Source organism: Callorhinus ursinus, unplaced genomic scaffold (genome assembly GCF_003265705.2).
Source record: "Callorhinus ursinus isolate GAN/ISIS: 27379988/994484 unplaced genomic scaffold, GSC_fseal_2.0 scaffold1, whole genome shotgun sequence".
NCBI lineage: Eukaryota > Metazoa > Chordata > Mammalia > Carnivora > Otariidae > Callorhinus > Callorhinus ursinus.
Window position 1 is genome coordinate 120582595 of NW_027397063.1, and position 20612 is coordinate 120603206.

At 37.4% G+C, this 20612-nt stretch overlaps 1 protein-coding gene across 2 annotated transcripts in view; it reads right to left on the minus strand.

Moving 5' to 3' along the window:
* Nucleotides 1-20612, minus strand: part of ATP2C1 (ATPase secretory pathway Ca2+ transporting 1) — a 167345-nt gene that overhangs the window by 88526 nt on the left and 58207 nt on the right. For both annotated transcript variants that reach the window (XM_073900231.1, XM_025882304.2), the window contains exons 2-3: nucleotides 3835-3945; nucleotides 1409-1525 (exon numbers count right to left, since the gene is read on the minus strand). In XM_073900231.1, the coding sequence (XP_073756332.1) occupies nucleotides 1409-1525; nucleotides 3835-3945 (228 nt within the window). The remainder of the gene's footprint in view (nucleotides 1-1408; nucleotides 1526-3834; nucleotides 3946-20612) is intronic.

A 20612-nucleotide genomic window follows, 5' to 3' on the forward strand; every position in this document is an offset into this window, starting at 1 on the left:
CTTGTGTATGACCCAAGTTCTTCATCTCGGAAAATACTACCTTATACCAAGACTGTGGTAAAGATTAACTAAGAATGTATTGTGTGAACCATAAAAGCCGCTTCAAATGTTAGCTCTTAGCATCACAAATTGAGAACAAGACCCATGGGCTTTTTTTATTACGACCTCTAAAACAGCTGTGCCAAAGTAGCAAGCACGCCACCTGATTAACAACGGCAGGCTCCAGACAAATGTTTGCAAAGCAACAAACTCAGTGTTCTTTGTAGAGGAATAGAGTCACCCAGTGCTTTATGATTAACAACTGATATTTACTGTTAATTGCTGCTTGTGCTTAACTACATTACACTACTTCTGTTTCATTCTCACAGCAATCCCATGATGCAGGTAGTCAAGCTTTGAAACAGGAGTAAGAAAGTAAAACATTAAATTATACTGCCTAGTAATAAGTCCAATCACTGTAGTTTATAAATCTAGAATGAACTTCCTAAAGTTTTAGGTAATGTGGATAGGTGGTAAATGTGAGAATACAAACATGCATATAAAAAATATTCTACAAACACATGACAGATACACACAAGGTTCTTTTAATCTCTAAAAATTCAGTTTTTCCATTTTAAACAAACTCATTTGCAAAATTAAGACTGATAAATTTGGGCCCATTAACAGGCCCTTTAGAAAAGTTACACATAGATCTTAAAAAAAAAAAAACTGTACTTAGAAGGCATTAAAAGTTTTCTTTACTAAAAAGAACTTGTTAAAAAATAAATAAGTAAAAATAAAAAGAACCTGTTTGGCAAACTAACCCTACTAGGTGAAAACTGGCCATAGGATTCTTGGAACTTTTCACACTAACATACTTGTTACCAAGTTAAAAAAAAAATCCTACAATAAGTCTTCCTGAAAAGATTAGGATATTGACAAAATATAAAAATAGCTATTGTTTATTGATAGCTTACTATCTCCTAAAATTATTATCCTCATGTTATAGATAAGACTAAAAGGATAATAAAGATCATAGAGCTAGTAAGAAATAAAGACAGAATTTGTACTCAGGCAGTCTGGATTCAAACTACCTTATTTTTACTACGTTTTCTAAGCTGGCCATATTACTTTAAAAAATATTAGCGTTCCTTAATAAGACAAATATAAGGTAGACATCTGTAAAGGAAACTACTGTTCACAGTATTATTCCATGTTATACAACCGTAAAGATTTGCACACTAAAAATTATAGAAGTTCCAACTTAACAGCAAACCCTAACAGAAAAAATGTAGGTAAAAAACATTTTTTACAAATTATTTCCTTTCTCTACAAAACAAAACAAAAAAAAACTTGACAAAAGTAAACAACCACACTAACAAAAATACATATAAATTACACAGCAGAGGAGGAAATAAAAATATTTCACCTGAGAAATATACTTCTTCCATAGTGGCTCATCTTCACTGATATCAAACTCATTCCAGCCATGGAAGGCTCGCCTATGACTTACTTCACATTTGTTTAGACCATTCTGAAGATCAGCCTATTAGATTTTACATATAAAAGTTACTAAAAATGTTAGCAAAGAGCAAAAGAAGAAAAACACAAGGGTACATATTGTATGTTCATATTTGTAAGAATTTATACAACAGTCAAAACTAATCTGTTGTAACAAAAAGCATTATCAGTGGTTGCCTGGGGCCAAGAGCAAATATCTACTTAGATTAACTGCAGAGGGACCTGAGGAACTTCTAGTAGTGATGAAAGTGTTCCATATCTTAATTCTGATGGTGGTTAACATGTGCCAAAATGTAAACTGTTCCGTTAATATGGGTACATTATATTTCATATAAATTATACCTTGATTAAAAAAAATTACTGATGTACAGGTAACATACATTATATTAGCACATTTTTTTTAAAAATGTAAGCAACAAGGTATAGTTTAATAAACAAAAGACTTATGATTTTCTCTGGGAAGAAAGAAACAAAAACCAGCCACATGACTTACAGAAAGCAAAGTATCAGTACATTTTAATTAGCTTTCTTTGCTTTCATTGTTTTATTTTCTAAAATTAGTTTCTCCAAAAGAACATTCAATGGACCATAACTGCCTTTCTTGTTCTGTGAGCCTATCAAAACCCTCAGATTAGTTTACTTTTTACTCCTGGACTGTGTAATTATTTCAAGCAGATAATTTGTGGTTCCTAAATTACTAAAAATATTTATGTTCTATGAACACCACCTAAATTCTTCAGTCACTGCAATATTGTGATTTGTAAGAAATGTATATGTTATCTGGTCATTCAGATGCCCAAAACATATTCCTCATTTGTATATGGTCTTCCTCCAGGGTTGCTGGCTCACAGCTCCTAAAACCCTTGGAATTTCCTGGGATGATGGCAATAAAGGTGTCTTTTGTTGTGTGAATGAAGGTGACTCTTGGACCCCACCCAAGAGCAGCAGCTGGTAGACAAGAGGACCAACCACATGATTACAGGGTTCAGTCCTAGCACCCCCACCACCATTCTCCCTCACCTCTGAGGAGGAGAGACAGGATGAAGCCTGAATCAGCCAAAGGCAAGTGCCTCAGTCAACCATGCCTAAGCAATGAAGCCTCCATAAAAGCCCAAAAGAACTGGGTTTGGAGAGCTTCCAGGTTGGTGAACACACGGAGACTAGGGAGAATGGAATACCTGGAAAGGGCATGGAAGCTCTAGGCCTTTTCCCCATCCTAGACCTATGTATCTCTTCATTTGGCTGTTGACTTATATCCTTTATCGTATCTCTTTAATAAATTGGTAAACGTTAAGTGTTTCCCTGAGCTCTGTGAGCCACTCTAGAAAATTAAATGAACCTAAGAAGGAACCTCTAATCTGTAGTGGGTTGGTCAGAAGCATAGGTAACAGCATAGGCCTGTGACTGACTTCTGAAGTCAGGAGTAAGGGGCAGTCTTCTAGGGCTGAACCCTTAACCTATGGAATCTGATGTTATCTCTGGGTATTGTTGGAATTGAGTTAAATTATTGGGTGTCCAAGAATTGCTTGGTGTTATATGTAGGAGAACCCCCCCAACCATGTTGGAACTGGGTCTGGGAAACTTAGAAGAGTCATTGTCTCTCATGATTTATTATCATACCTGTCATTTAAGAATGAAATTACCTGCATCCCTAAAATAATCAGTTTCTCTGGCCAAAAGCTTTACAATAGTTTGATAACAGTCTCGCAACACTTAAAAATATTTAAAATAAATGGTTTTAAAACAATATAAATACAACCAAACACCCTCAAAAAATATATATCCAATGTTTTTAATGCCATCATTAAAATACAGGAATTTTGAAGGAAAAATAAAAAAAGTATTCATGTTACATCAGTTTGTGCTTTTAAAACTAGGAAGAGATTAAATTTCATAAGCAATTAAAGTTTACTTGCAGTCCCTATCTTGCACTTACATTTTACTTTACTTTAGAAAACACTTAACAAAAAAAGATAAACTCCTAACTCTACTTATGTTAATAAATTGATTATTTTATTAATCCAACTAATCCTTACACAGCATTAATAGTTCCTCACAATGCTAATGACCTAGAGTTGCACTGTCCAATCAGGTAAACACTAGCCACCTGCAGCCATTTAAATTTTAATGAATAAAAAATAAATTAAATTCAGTTCCTTACCTAAATATCCACACTGCAAGTACTCAGTAGTCATATTTAACTATTGGCTACTGTACTGAACAATGCAGAACACCACACTTATGTCATCAGAGAAAATTCTATTGGATGGCATTTACCTATGTCTAAATGACTGATTTTACTATTTATTCCCTACCTCCCCACCAAGCACTTACTTGGAGAATGCTTGCAACTTCACTGACGGGTAATTCACTTGCTTTTTTTGATGTCAATACAGGAATCATTGTCTCATTTTCACCATTAGGAATTTTTTGAAAACGTGCAACCTAGCAAATAAAACCAAAGGAAAAATATTTGAATATACCAAAAAATTGGAATGCAGCCTACAATAAATGAAAATCCAAATGTTCACAGAAACTTAGTTTCCAGTTAGAAAACAAACATTTTGAGAATAATATCTAGTCCTCATAAGATAACTTTCTACTAACCATGTACTATTCTCCAGAAAGCACATCTCAAAAATCAAGCCACCAGTGCCAGCTAGAACACAAAATAATTTCCACATTAAATAAAAAAGATGCTATTTCTACAGCAATGTAGTGAGTGAAAAGTAAAACAGATGTCCCGTCTAGCAGATCCTAAGAATTACATGTAGTCATAATCCTCTAAACTCATTATGTTTAACAGGAAAGACAGAGAACGGCTAAGCTTTCTCCATTTTAACTACTCTGTTGGTTAGCCCATTTCTTAACTGTCCAGAAAAACACCTGACTACTCTACATAAGCACCAGGACAGCAAGTCAGATTTAAAAACCCATTCCCAAACTAGCAGGAAAACAAAGAGCAAAAGAGAGACCACACAAGCAGAGGATGCACAGTTAGGGAAGGGGCTGTGAACAAGCAGAGTAAATCACAGAAATGGTGGTAACTATGGTATCTACTTGATGCAGCTCCATAAGCAAGTATCTACAGAAAAGTGTTTATTTAACACACTTCCAGAAATAAATCCCCAATCCAGACTTGTCTTGGGTCCTAAGCTGACAGATTAATCTTTATAGACAAAAAAAAAAAAAGTTTTGAATAAGTAGGAGAAAGGAAGACAAACTCTCCCCACAGAAACTTTAGGGAAGAAAACATTTTAGTTCCTACACATCCACTGATTAAAATACTGAAATTGTAAAATAATACTGAAACTGAAGTGATCATCTTACTGCCAAGACACACGTCTTTAAGCTTTCAGATGGAATGTTTTCAACCTTGGATAATCAACATTTTTAGGATAAAATATTTCCCTAAAATTTTTTTGACACAACACTTCTTTAAGACAACAAATCAGACTGGGACACCTGGGTGGCTCAGTACTTAAGCATCTGCCTTCAGCTCAGGTCATAATCCCAGAGTCCTGGGATCAAGCCCCGTGTAGGGCTCCCTGCTCGGCAGGAAGCCTGCTTCTCCCTTTCCCACTCCTCCTGCTTCTGTTCCCTCTCTCCCTGTGTCTGTCAAACAAATAAAATCTTATTAAAAAAATGAGATTGATCAAAGAAGAATAACCTTAAGTTTCTATTATTGTAAGACAATAATAGAGACCTGTATACTGTCATTATAGAGGTCTGTGTACATAAAAAAAAATCGTTACGCTTACTCCAAAAACCAGTAAATAGCTATGGGAAAAAAAGTACTCCCCCAGTGTAACTGAGTTCTGGAACAATCAAATACATACATGTTTTCTAATCTCATTTATTTAAAAGGCATTCCTGAATGTTTAAGTGCTTTAAAGCAAGAAGTGGAAGTATTTTTCCACTTTTAATGAGAAGATATTAGTAACCAAAATTTCTGAGGAAACTGGAGACAGATTACCTTTCATACAAAACAAAGTCTTGAAATTATTTAAAGCATATTTTTACATAATTAAGAAATACAAAACCTTAAAAAAAATGGAAATTTCATAAAAGTTGTACACGTTTTAGAGCCACTGAATGTCCTTATTTCAAACCTATAAAACAAAGTGGGACGGGAAAGATTTAACTGAACCATCCCTAAATTAAAGACTGGAGAAACCCTGCAAAAATACTTGACACTTAAAACAATGAGAACTAAACCAGTGTGACATGCTTATTTTATCTTGTGAGATCTTAAAGCAAAATTAAGAAGGAACAAATATATTTACATTACCTACAGTGACAATGAGATTAATAAAATCTTTTATTTTTAAGATTCCTATACCTCAGCTTCTTCACATATAAAATAGGGGTAATAGTGCGAAAGTTGTGTGAAAATTACATCCATTAATAAAGCACGTGACCCACTAGTAATAAGGACTGAAATAGCTATTTCTCTCCAAAAAGTATTTAATATTTACATGTATATTCACCAATACAGTTAGCTCAATACAGAACTAAATGCCAATCAAAGTGAGTAAAGTTAGATTTGCAGTAATTTTTATTAAAATGTACTTTTTGGGGGGGTGCCTGGGCGGCTCAGGCAGTTAAGCATCTGCCTTCAGCTCGGGTCATGATCCCGGGGTCCTGGGATGGAGCCCCACATCGGGCTCCCTGCTCTGCGGGAGGCCTGCTTCTCCCTCTCCCACTCCCCCTGCTTGTGTCTCTTTCTGTCAAATAAATAAAATCTTTTAAATAAATAAATAAATAAAATGTACTTTTTGAGGCGCCTGGGTGGCTCAGTTGGTTAAGCAGCTGCCTCCAGCTTGGGTCATGATCCCAGGGTCCTGAGGTCCAGCCCCAAGTTGGGCTCCCTGCTCAGTGGGGAGTCTGTTTCTTCCTCTGCCTCTCTTCCCCCTACCACCCGTTTGTGCTCTTTATCTCTCTCAAATAAATTTTAAAAATTAAAACTAAAATAAAAAATAAAACGTATTTTTCAATCATTGATACAGTGGAAATTGCCATCCTAAGTACCCAATACATAGTACAAGAGCCTTTCTTATAAAATCTTTTTAAAGGAATCTTTTGGTAGTTGTTACAAAAGACAGGGTCTGGGGCGACCGGGTGGCTCAGCTGCTTAAGCATCTGCCTTCAGCTCAGGTCATGGTCTCAGGGTCTGGGGATTGAGCCCTGCATCAGGCTCTGCTTCTCCCTTTCCCTCTGCTACTCCCCCTGCTTGTGCTCTCTCCCATGCTCTCTCTCTCAAATAAATAAAATCTTAAAAAAGAGAGAGAGAGAGAGGGTCTATGTTGGAATACACTCTCCATAAAATCCCTCATGAGCATTCCATGGGCCCAAAAGAGCTGAAAAACTCAACAGAAGAAAGTAAGACTATTTTGCTTAATAATGGTTAAGACACTGAAGGGACATGATGGTAATGATCTAAATATATGAAAAGCTGCCATGTGAAAGAGGGAAACACCAAAACCAAAGGGTGAGTTTCTAGCCAACCAACTTCTGGAGTTAGAATGAAGAGCACTAGATGTGTTCTGGCAAAGGCTAGACAGCCATATGATGAGGACGGATTTCACTGAAAGGATTGCTATTAATAGGGGGAGGCTACAGAACAAATTTCTTAGCCAAAGGCAGCAATCTCAACTAGATTTATGCCTACTAGATTCTATTTCAACCTAAAATTATGGAAATTATTGAATTTTAATCCTGTTTTCTTTTTAAGCAAATGTTATCTTTAGTAGTTCAAATCGATCATTACTTCTACGACATGTATGAGTAATCTGTTCACTCATTTACTCTTTCAACAAACACTGCATTTATTGAGAATCTGACTCTGCAGTAGGCCCTTAGTATTAACAATGAGCAAAAACAGCTTGAAGGGGAGGAGGGAAGAGGAAGGGGACAAACGTTATCAAAGACAGCACTAATGGAAAACTGAAAATGATCACTACAATGAAGAAGTCCATGGGCATGAGAGCTTACACAGAGACTGCAATTCGGACAGGGAAATTTTCATGAGAAGTGATGCTTATAGAATTGAAAGCTGCCTAAGGGAAGGGATGGAAGAAGTGAGGGAACTGAGTGTACAAAGTTATCCCAGGAAAGGGGGGAGCATGGCAAAATGAAGTACTAAAAGAAAGCCAACATTTATTCACTTATTCATTCCATCTTTAGACACATAATCAATGTTTATTATGTGCCAGGCACTGTTGTTGGCACTGACCAAAAGGTAAGAAGACTAGCCTCATGAAGCTATATACCAATAAGAAAGAAAAGACTATAAATAATGTACTATATAATAAATACTCCAGAAAACAATTTAAAAAGGAAGGATAAGTAGGGGAGGAATTGCTTCAACTTACATGGGGGGGGGGGGAGGAGCAGGGAGGACCTCTCCAGTAAGGTGGCATTTGGGCACAGATACCTGAAAAAAAGCAAAGGAACTAGCCATTAGATCTCTAGGTAGATCTGTCCAGGCGGTGGGCAGGTATGTGTACATACAGGAGAGGTCCAGGCTAGAGATACAAGTGTGGGTAGTCATGAACATATAAATGGTATTAAAACTGAGAATAAACCATACCAGCACAGAAGAAAGGGAAGAGATCTATGGGCTGACCCTAGGGCCTTCTCCCAACATAGCAATCAGAGATGAGCAGTAACCAAGAGAAGAGACCAAGAAGAAGCAACCAGTGAGGTAAAAAGAGCACCAAAAGGGAAGTCAAGTGAAATAAGTATTTCAAAGAGAGTGTAAATGGCTAGGTCAAATGCTAGTGAAATATTAAGATGAGGACTGAAAACTGACCATTGACCTTGGCAACACAGAGATAAAGAGAGCAGTTTCAATGGAGTGGTGGTAAACAAAAATCAGACAGGAGTGGTTTCAGAGAAAACAGCAGGAGACAAGGTGGAGACAGCACATATAGATAATCCTTTCCAGTTCTGCTGTGAAAAGGGGCGGAGAAATGGATTATAGCCAGAATGGAGTGTAGGTTTCAAGAGCTGGTTTTTTTTTTTTCTAATAAAAGAAATAACAGCATGTTTATATGCTGATCAGAATGACCTGTCAGAGGAAAAACTAGTAATTTAGAAGAGAGATGGGACAACTGATAAAGTGATGTTCTTGACTAAATGAGAGGGGATGGAATCTGACATATTTGTAGAGGGACTGGCCTTAGATAAATGAATAGACAGTTCATCCACAGTTACAGATGGGAAGGCAGAGTAACATGAGAAGGATGCAGGCATGTTGGTAGCTGTGGTAGAAGAAACATATGGAAATAGTCTTCTGAGAATTATCTAGATTGAAAAAACTCAGGACATATAAAGCAAAAAAAAGCTAAAGAAGTAGGTGAGGATCCTACAGGGCCCTATGGGTCATATTATGGAATTTCTGTCTTAATCCTAAGAGCAAATGGAAGGCCTTGCACTGTGGTCTTAAAAGTAAATAAATAAAAGGCACAAATTGGAAAATGAAAAAAAAAAAAAACCAGAATAAGAGTGGTGAAAACACACAAGCTTGGACACTATTACGTACGTCTAAACGAGATAAATGTAGCTTGGACAAGGGTGGTGGGGTGTAGGAACAGATGCACCTCTAGGTAAAAATAACAGTACACGATAATGAACTAGACACATATATCAAAGAATTATACTAGATTTCTAGCTTGTCTTATATGCTAAATACTAATGCTATTCACCATGGTAAAGAATATTGGAATATTCTTTTTAACCAATGGTGCTGTGACAACTACATATCCATACAAAAAAAGCATAAAGCTGGATCCTTCCCTCACACCGTATACACAGATGTATATGTGTATACATATACATATGTGTATACTCAAAATGCATCAAAGACCTAAATGTAAGAGCTTAAACTACTAAACTCTTAGAAGACAACTTGGGCTTAAATCTTGACCATGGTTTCCTAACATGGCACCAAAAGTACAAAAAACAAAAAAAGACTGAATATCATCAAAATTAAAAACTTTTGTGATGCAAAGGACACCATCAAGAAAGTGAAAAAGGGGGGCGCCTCGGTGGCTCAGTTGGTTAAGCAACTACCTTCGGCTCAGGTCATGATCCCAGGGTCCTGGGATCGAGCCCCGCACTGGGTTCCCTGCTTGGCAGGAAGCCTGCTTCTCCTTTTCCCACTCCCCCTGCTTATTTTCCCTCTCTCGCTGTCTCTCTTCTCTGTCAATTAAATAAATAAATACAATCTTTTAAAAAAAGTGAAAAAGACCACCCACAGAATGAGAAAATATTTGCAAGTCATTTATCCGATAAAGGGCCTGCACCTACAATATATAAACTCTCAAAATTCAATAATAAAGACATAATCCAATTTTAAAATGAGTAAAAGATCTGTATATTTCTACAAAGAAGATATAAAAATGACCAATAAGCACATGAGAAGATTTTCCATCATTAGTCATGAGGAAAATTCACATCAAAACCACAATGAGATAGCACTTCACATCCTCTAGGATGACTATGGTAAAAAAGATAATAACAAGTGTTGGAGAGCATACAGAGAAACTGGAACCTTCGTATACTGCTGGCAGAGCTGTTAAAAGGTGCAGCTGCTATGGAAAGTTTGGCAGCTATTATATGTGTGTATATATATATTTATCATTATTCTATTATACAAACATGTCATTTTCTCTGGCTGAATGAGAGTGTTTTCAGCTTCAAACGATTTCTGAGTGATTTAATAATGCTTTCATTTTGAGAATAAGGTACAGGCAAATCACATAAATTTAGTTGAAGGTAAATCATCTTAAGGGGCAATGTATGTCCTTCATGTGTTACTACAAAAGTTCATTGTCTATGGTCCCAGGTTTCAAATACTAAGTATTATTTGCTTATCTCCTACCTCATGCTAAAAATATACTGGGCTAACCTATATCTTAATCTCTGCATAGCTACTTTACATTTGTTTCAAATAAAGGCATTTATTAGATCTACACCTTGGATTATTTAACTCATGAAACCAATAAGCATTTACTAAATACACCACACAGACAACCACAGTCCATAGTCTATACCTTGCAGAGATGAGTAATTCAGTTGGAGAGCCATGTCATACCAGAACATACACATACAAGAGTTGCCATACAGCAATCAAATCACGACAACGCAAGTAAGTCTGAAAATTCAGGAGGGGAAGACTGTTACAGCCCTCAGAATTCTAGGGAAATTGACCTGAAGCCATTAAAAATGGATAGCAGGAAATGGCTAACACCTGCCAAGGAAGCATTTTAAACAAGAGATAAACACTGGTAAAAGCCAGAGCAATAGAAATCTAATCTGTATGTGACTAGGCTGATTCAGCTAGAATGAACTAAGTGTTTTTACTATGCACTTCTACTTCCATTAATTGACCCAGATCTACCCAGACATTAAGACAAACTATGGAATTTTTAATTGGATGTATTTAAAAACTGCAGAAACTTTTACATCTTTAGGACATATCAAATAATTCAGTTAAGTATAGATCCTAAATGCATCAGGCCCCATTACAGACCTACTGAACCCAAATTTGTGTTTTAACAAGATAAGCAGGTGATTCACTCATATTCTGAGTCTAAGCACTGTTATACTTCAGTTCCAATTCTAATACAAATTAGAATTATATGGGGAGTGCTATGGGTCGAATTGCCCCCACCAAATACATATGTTGAAGCCCTGACCCCCAGTTTAACAGGACTGAGATATGGGGCCTCTGTGAGGTAATTAGGTCATGAGGGTACAGCCCTCATGATGGTATTAGTGCCCTTATAAGAGACACCAGAGAGCATGTGTGTGTGTCTCCTCTCCCTCTCTCCCTGTCCCTATCCCTCCTCCCCAGCCTCTAGAACTGTGAGAAATTAATGTCTGTTATCTAAGACTCCCAGTCTATATTTTGTTATAGTAGCCAGAGCAGACTAACACAGGGTTTTTTTTTTCATTATTTTTTAAAGATTTTATTTATTCACTTGAGACACAGAGATATATATAGAGAGAGCATGAGCAGGGAGAGAGGCTGAGGGAGAGGGAGAAGCAGGCCCCCCACCGAGCCAGGAGCCCGAAGTGGGGCTCAATCCCAGGACCCTGTGGGACCATGACCCGAGCCGAAGGCAGACGCTCAACCATCTGAGCCACTCAGGCACCCCCCTTTTTTCATTTTAATCCAAGTGTCCAGGCACCATCCTTAAGAAGTGTGAATCATTAGGTCTGGGATGGAGCCAAAACATCAAAAAAAATTTTTTTTTTTTTTTGAGAGCGAGAGAGCAAGTGCAAACTGAGGGACAGAGGCAGAGGGAGAGAGAATTTTAATCAGGCTCCATGCTCAGTGCAGGGCCCAACATGGGGCTCGACCTCATGACCCTGAAATCATGACCTGAGCCAAAATCAAGAGTTGAACACTTAATTGACTGAGCCACCCAGGTGCCCCCAAAACATTTATTTTTAAAAGCTTCCCAGGGTGGGTCTAATGCACAAAGTTGATCACTGGCCTAGAGGATGAGGTTGAAAGGCATGACTGGATTAAACTCAAACATTAGACTGTTTTACTTTTAAAAGGTAAGTATCTTCTAAAATGAGTCACCACCATAGGTTTATAAACTGTCCCTGGAAAAAGAACAAAAAAAAAATCTGTTACTCAGAATTCAGCACATGGACAGAAATCTGATTTGAAAAAGCAAGTCAGCAACGGTAGCTCAAATCACCCAACAGAAGTCAAGCCATGGGGTAAAACAGAAAATACTTCATCCCTACAAAGTTCAGGAGTACTAAACAAGGGCTATTAAAAGTTTTCAGGTCAATTCTTGACAATAAGTTTTCTAAGTTTCACTTACAAGTAAACAGAAAGACACCTCTAACACTCAAGAAAATTAAGTGTACTCAGTATTAAACTTTAAAGTACCAGGCACCTCTCCACAGTTGTTTAACAGCTATAGCATAGGAAAGCAGTGTTATCTGGGAACTTTAAGGGTCAAACTATACAATGCCATTGTATAAATGTGAAGAAGGCATAACCAGGCTGAAGAAAACAACAGTGACACAGGAGTTCCAACAAGACAATACTAATGACAGCAGTTCCAATTCAAGAACGGTAGGTTCACAGTGATTTACAGAAATCAAGCAGACCTGCTCAATTTAAGAAGCAGTTCCTTGTTGATTAAAGCCAAAAGTAAACTGCACTAAATAATCCCACCTAGATGTGGTTGTAATTACTGACACAGAGAAGCTTACACACATAAAACACACTCCAGGTAAAAGGTAGAATTTGCACTTCTGGCATCTATCTGCAAACCATATTTGTAGAAATGACACTATCATTAGAAGAAGTACTGGATTTTCAAAAGGTGACCAAATGACTCCAAGTTTCTTTAATTGATCCGCTGGTTGAGAACAAGGCAGCAAGTATTTTTCTGGAACACTGTGTAAGTCCACTTAGGGCCACACTGTAACATGCTCAGCTGGATGGAATAATAGTGCAGCAGGCATCAAACCAAACACCCCTTCAGAGCTGGAAAAACAGGAAAGGTTCTAGACCCCACTCCAATTTCAAACACAACAGCCCTTCTTTTATGCGTTATATGTTTTGGCTTCAGCAAAAAACAAGCTAGTGTTTAAACAAAGAGCTTTACAGCTTTAGAAGGGAGAAAGGGAGGGGTGTCTGGGTGGCTCAGTAGGTTAAACAGCTGCCTTCGGCTCAGGTCATGATCTCAGGGTCCTGGGACTGAATCCTGCATCGGGCTCCCTGCTCAGCAGAGAGTCTGCCTCTCCCTCTCCCCCCTGCTCATCCTCTCTCTCGAGCTCTCTTTCTCAAATAAATAAAATCTTAAAAAAAAAAAAAGGATAAAAAAGGTGTGGTATATATACAAAAAGGAATATTAATCATAAAAAAGAATGACATTTCTCCATTTGCAACAACATGGATGGGCCTAAAGGGTATAATGGTAAGTGAAATAAGTCAGATGGAGAAAGATAAATACCATATGATTTCACTCATATATGGAATTTAAAAAACAAAATGAACAAACAAAAAGAGATAAGTAAAAAAAAAACCCAAATGTAACAACAAAAAAAACAGACTCTTAAATACAGATAACAAACTGGTGGTTGCCAGAGGGGGAGATGAGGGGGTTACGACACACGACTGAGTGAAATAAAGATTAAGACTATACTTACCCTAATGAGCACTGAGTAATGTATAGAATTGCTGGATTATATTACACGTCTGAAACTCATATAAGGCTGTATGTTAATTATACTTCAATAACGAAAAAAAAGAAAATACCGGTACTATGTGGATCCCAGCAAAAAAGTTAAAGCTGAATATCACCAGTGGTAACTAGGTCTAGAGCCATAGTTCTCAACCCAGAGGGCACATTAAGGTGCACTGCACATTAAAATCACCTGGGGAGCTTTCAAAAATTCCTACAGCTGGAACTCCAGACCAATTAAATCGGAGTCCACAGAAATGGTCCAAAAGATGTGGAGATCCCAGGAACAGGTCTTTTTTTTAAATCTCCCGAAGTGATAATGTACAGGTAGTGCTCTTAACCTACCCATAAATTAAACAGGAAATACTGGAGATAGAGGAGCATGTTAAATTACTTCAAAGGAATGTACTCAGCAAATTCTAGCCTGTGGGAAATTCTACAGGACAAACAACCTGATTTTGTCAATAAGCTACAAGGGAAAGAGGGGACATTTTTAGACTAAGAGATATTTATGAGATATGTTAAACAATTACAGGGTTTGGGCCTTCTGTCAATCCTGATTCGATTCAATAATCTTTTTTTTTTTTAATTAATCCAGACTCACAGTTGCTTTTAACTATTGTCTCTCTTTAGTATCCTTAAATCTGGAACAGTTCTTACTCTTTTTGTCTTTCATTGCCTTGACACTTTGGAAGAGTAGAAGCAGGTTATTTTGTAGCATCCCTATCCTAAAAATTACAATTTGAGATTGTCTGATATTTCTAATTAGATTCAGGCAACACATTTTGGGGAGAGGGGAAACACCACAAAACATTACAACTTTCTCAAAACATCTTATCAAGAGGCATATGGTATTTGCTACATACATCATATGTTGAAGCCATAACCCCCACAATGTGAGTATATTTGGAAGCAGGGCCTTTAGGACGGTAATTAAGGTTAAATAAGAACATAAGGGTGGATCCCTAATCCAATAGGACCAATGTCCCTATAAGAGGTAGAAACACCCATAGTAAAGCACACCCAAAAGGCCATGAGGAAACACCAAGAGGACAGCCATCTGCAGGCTGAGAGAGGCCTCACCAGAAACCAATCCTGCGAGCACCTGATATTAGACTTCCACCCTCTAGAATTGTGAGAAAGTCAATTTCTGTCTTTTAAGCCACCCAGTCTATGGTGTTCCGTCCTAGCAGCCTGAGCCTACTAATACAATGCTGTTGGTCCCATTGATGGTGATGTTAATTTTGAACATTTGCCTAAAGTGGTACTTGCAAGATTTTCCCACTATCAAGTGACTATATTTCCCTCTGTATGTACTAACTTTCGTGTGGGGAGATATTTTGAGACTAGTAAAATAAACTGTACCTTACACTCTTGCTTACTAGGTAACTCTTGCCTGAAACAGTTATTACTGTGATGGTTACCAAATGGTGATTTTTGTAATTCCATCATCGTCTACATGTATTAAATGGAATCCTACTGTAATAAAGAACTTTCTCTTCTTCCCAGTTGTATATATATTCTCACTTTTTATATCATGGATTTCTACCTTATTCTATAAGGTATAAAATCCATTGTTATTCATTTTGTTGCTCAAACTGTCCCAGTTTTGGCCAGTGGGGGGCCTTGAAAAGGCTGCCTCCTATGTCCTTGTGACAAGTTCTCACCAATTTTCAGCACTTCCTTACTTTCTGGTACCACAAGATATTCCAAGCATATCTTTGCATTTTCCCTGCCCCAGCATTGAATTAGCCATTTCTCCGCAGAGGCTTGGTTCCCTTACTGACAAAAAATATTCAGAAGTGTCATGGCTTCAAGGCCTTCACAACAGACTGAATTAAGGAATGTATACACATACACATAAACCTATCTATTTTCTTACCTGTATATATGTTAAAAACATTTAATCCATACTGAAGCTACCAATTCTAATCTAACTCCACAGAGGTTCATTTCACCCTTTTCCCTTATATCTAATTCTTTAACAATGGAAAAACCTGACTCTCATTATCACCATGATATATACTTACTTGCTCTAATCTAGAATACCTAGAATAGTTCTAACCATACTATAAGCAAATTTTTACTAGAGTGCAATATTTGTGTACAATACTCTTTGTCTCTAGTCTTAAGTTTGTTTATAGTTCTTTTTATCAATAGCCTTAGAGTCAAAATCCTGTACTCCAAAATTACTTGCTAGTTCTTCCCATTACACCCTTCAGTATGGTTGTTATTCAACTGAAATAGCTAGGTTCATTATTTATTTGTATTATTCCATTTGGGATTTCTCCCCCATCACCTCCCCTGTCTTTGTTAATTCTGAGTATATGAAACAAACTTAGTTCTAATACTCAAAACTATTCAAAATAGGGAAAACCAGATTAGTGTCAAACCCTATCCCTTCCATTTCTTCAATCTCTACCTCACCCTATGTTACCAATCTCATTATTTCTAGTTTTCCCTATGTTTGGCAAACATCTTTCCTGTTTCCTTTTGCACAAATGAGCAGCTGTGTGGTATATTTTATTTCCTCCTCTTCTCTTTAGAGTAACAATCTATAGATAATCGTTTTCTCTTAACAATATATCCTGGAGATCAATCCATCAGTTCAGAGATCAGCTCAGAGATCTTCCTTTTTTCCTTTCAGAGCTGCATAGTACTGTTTTATGGATATAACATATTTTATTCAACCCCTCTCCTACATATGAAATTGCAAACAATGGTCCATGACATATAGATGTTCATACTGTTGGAGTTGTACCTTCAGGAAAAATTCCTAGAATTGAAACTGATAGACCAAAAGGCAAATGCATACACAGGATTTTGTTGGATACTGCCAAATCTCAGGAGGGGCTGTGCCTTCTCATCAGGAATGTATGTGTCTGTTTCCTCATACCCTTGCCAACAGGATGGATTGTTATACTTTAAATTTTGTCAATCTGAAAACTAAAAAATGATGTCTTGGTGTATTTAAATTTGCATTTTTCTAATTATAAGTTTGAAATCATTTCATTTTTAGGGGTCATTTTATGTTTTGGGGGAATTACCCCTTTATGTATTTTGATCATTTTTTTCTATCAGGTTATTATATTCTCTTGATTTTTTTTAAGATTTTATTTATTTATTTGACAGAGAGCGACAGAAGGAACACAAGCAAGGGGAGTAGGAGAGGGAGAAGCAGGCCTCCCACCGAGCAGGGAGCCTGATGTGGGACTCGATCCCAGGACCCTGGGATCATGGGATCATGACCTGAGCCGAAGGCAGACACTTGACGACTGAGTCACCCAGGCGCCCTTGACAATGTTTATAGATGCATAAAATTTTTTCAGTTTGATAAAGTCCAGTTTATTTTTTCTCTGTGTTTGGTGTCATATTTAAGAATCCAAGGTCATGAAGATTTCTTCCTGAGGGTCTTTAAGATTTATTTGAGAGCACACAGGCACACACAAGCAGGGGGAGGGGGAGAAAGGAAGAGAGAGAGAGAATCCCAAGCAGATTCCTTGCTGAGCACAGAGCCCGACACAGGGCTTGATCTCATGACCCTGAGATCATGACCCGAGCCGAAATCAAGAGTCGGACATTTAACCAAATGAGCCACCCCGGTGCCCCAGCTCCTGAGGTGTTTTTTTTTTTTTTTTTTTTAAGAATTTTATGGTTTTTAGCTCTTATAGTTAGGTGGCTGGTCCATTTTGAATTAATATTAGTATACACTGTGAGTTTGGGGTACACCATTGAATTTTATAATTACAGCTAGGACATACTGCTTCTCTCCTTAAAGATTCTGTAAAGTCTGGCAGTTAATTTTTGAAGTTTACCTTCTGTACTATTTAGTCAGTCCATCCTAAATTACTGAGTACCAGACAATTCATGGAACTGGGCATTCTGACTCTTAGAACATGTTGTTAATATTGAGTCTTCAAGAATAACTCAAAATACAGGGGCGCCTGGGTGTCTCAGTCGTTAAGCATCTGCCTTCAGCTCAGGTCACGATCCCAGGGTCCTGGGATCGAGCCCCTCATCGGGCTCCCTGCTCAGCAGGAAGCCTGCTTCTCCCTCTCCCACTCCCCTGCTTGTGTTCCCTCTCTGTCTCTCTCTCTCTCTGTCAAATAAATAAATAAAATCTTAGAAAAAAAATAACTCAAAATACAAGGACAGTAAGAGAAAGGACTGATACATTTTATTACTTAAAAATGAAATTTTCAAAAAAATAGTCAAGACAGCTAACAGATTGGGAGAAAATATCTGCAACATACCACAGATATTTCTATGCTGACGTTCATTGCAGTATTATTTATTCACAAGAGCCAGAAGGTGGAAAGCCAAGCGTCTACCCACAGATAAATGAATAAAAAAAATGTATACAATGGATTATTATTCAGCCATAAAAAGAAATGCAGTTCTAATACATATAGAATATGGGTAAATCTTGAAAACACTATGCTAAGTGAAATAAGCCAGAAACAAAAGGACAAATACTGTATGATTACACTTAAATGAAATATTTAGAAAAGGAAAATTCATCAGAGGCAGGAAGTAGATTAGTAGTACCCAGAGGCTAGGAATAAGGGAGAAATGGGAAGGTATTGCTCAATGAGTACAGAGTTTCTGTTTGGAGTAATGAAAAAGTTTTGGAAATAGCGATGACAGTTGCAAAACACCGTGAATGTAATTAATGCTACTGAACTGTAACACTTAAAAAAACTTGCATTTTGGTACCACCTCTTCCAATTTAAAGAACTGGGTTGTAACATTTAAAAATTAATCAACTCAGAGCACCTGGGTGGCTCAGTCATTAAGCGTCTGCCTTCGACTCAGGTCATGATCCCGGGGTGCTGGGATCGAGCCCCGCATCGGGCTCCTGCTCGGCGGGAGGCTTGCTTCTCCCTCTCCCACTCCCCCTGCTTGTGTTCCCTCTCTCGCTGTGTCTCTCTCCGCCAAATAAATAAAAAATCTTTAAAAATTAACCAACTCAATCTAGTTTATTACTCTAGTACATATAATTAACAAATATTTTAAAATCAGGGTCACCACTATGCATTCCACAGAGACTGATGGTAGGACTGATTACAACTCCCTGTAGATGAAACTTGTAATGCAGAATTCATATACTACAGTTACTTACATCCTCAAATATCTAAAAACCAAAAGACGTAGGTTCGTTCTTCACCTTCCTAGATCTGAGCAGAAATGCAAAGGTAAAAGTTGTTCTCCAAAATGAAAATCTGATACAGTGGTTTCTATCAAAGTCCCAGTATTTCCTCCTCTAGCTCTATTCCTTTCAATTTAGTATTTTAAATCTCTCCTCTCAATCTCTGCTTTTTTTGCCCTATGTATTGTAACTTTCTCCCTTTCCCAAAGTAGACATTTTCATTTCCCATGCTTAGATAAGCATGGGAAATGAAGCTAATTCATGCTTATCAGAATGCTAATGACTTTCTTAAAAGTAAAAATAATACAAATATGACAGCTACAATCCCAACAACCTTCTTTTCTACGTATCTAGTTCATCATACATTAAATAATGTTTTACATGGGGGCAAATGAACTTTTTCCTGAGCCATTTAGTCAATGTTTAACTCGGCATCAATGTGGGCAGCCCTCTGCCACCCTTTCAGCAAGTCCTCCATCCTACTGGACAGAATTCTTAGTTCTTTCCCCACTTTCTTTGGCAAATATAGCTCATTTCTTAGCCCATTATGACAACACAGGGGTAGAGAATGGGATCACTGACCCTTTCCAAGTTAATCTCTATTTGCCACATTACCTCCAACTTGAAAAAAATTTCAATCTACATGCTTCTTCATGAGTAAAGTCCTTGAGGTGCCTTAAAATGTTTGTACTTCTCCAACAATGCAATTAAAAAAAAAAATCAATCCTACACATTCTCTTGTTAAATTTCACCCATCTGATCCAAAGTTTTAGATTTTTAAAAAATGTTCAAGTAAAATAAAAGCCAAAGATTTTCATTTTAATTTTCAGCACACAATACTCTTTAAGCAAGATTTAGAAACAGGCTCTAGCATTTCCAACTGTTGTCTGTTGAACAACTGTAACCAATCTGTAATCCAAATGAGACTGAGGCCTTACATAAAATGAACAAACCAATCCAAAGAGGCTCACATGTTTAATCTGTTGTTTTTAAAAAATGCCCTTCACTCAGAAGTAGCTTTATCTTCTGTAGAATCCACTACTAATACTTGTTTCTGCTAACCAATGACCTTAGCTGCTTCCAAGGACACAAAGAGGGAAATGAATTCCTGATGAGTACATATCAACAAAACCATGTTTACAAAAACCAATCCTCAACAAGAATAAGGAGGACAGGAAAGAAAGCACCACTTTACTAGTCAGGCAACTTAATCAAGTTGCAGGGCCAGCTGTTTCACTTCTAAGTTAAAAGAAACTGGTATTACAAAGCAATACACAATGGTTTTGAAAAGCAAACTAAAAAAAAAAGAAAAATACAAATCCAAGCCTCGATTAACTCTACTAAACAATCACATTCTGAACCTGACCCCCAAGAAAATCATAGTTCCTAGCTCACTTCAAACATTCGTACCCAAAACCACAACATTGCAAGCAGCCTATGTGGTAAAATATCTACTACTTGGTCCCACCTGCCTGAAATGTCTGCAGAACATCTCTACAGAAAAGAGGGACCAGGGTTCAGTCCACATACTCCATACCTTACCAATCTTTCAGGCTTCATTCTTTCTATGAATCTTTTTGTGACATCTTCCCGCAACTCTGCATTAGCTACCCACCCCCTAGTACTCCACTTAGCTATCACAGCTCCTCCAAACATGTCTTTTTCCCTCTGCTACACTACTGTAAATTCAATGGCTACAAGAACTAAGGGTTGCACAAACCAGCACTGGCCATGTCTGG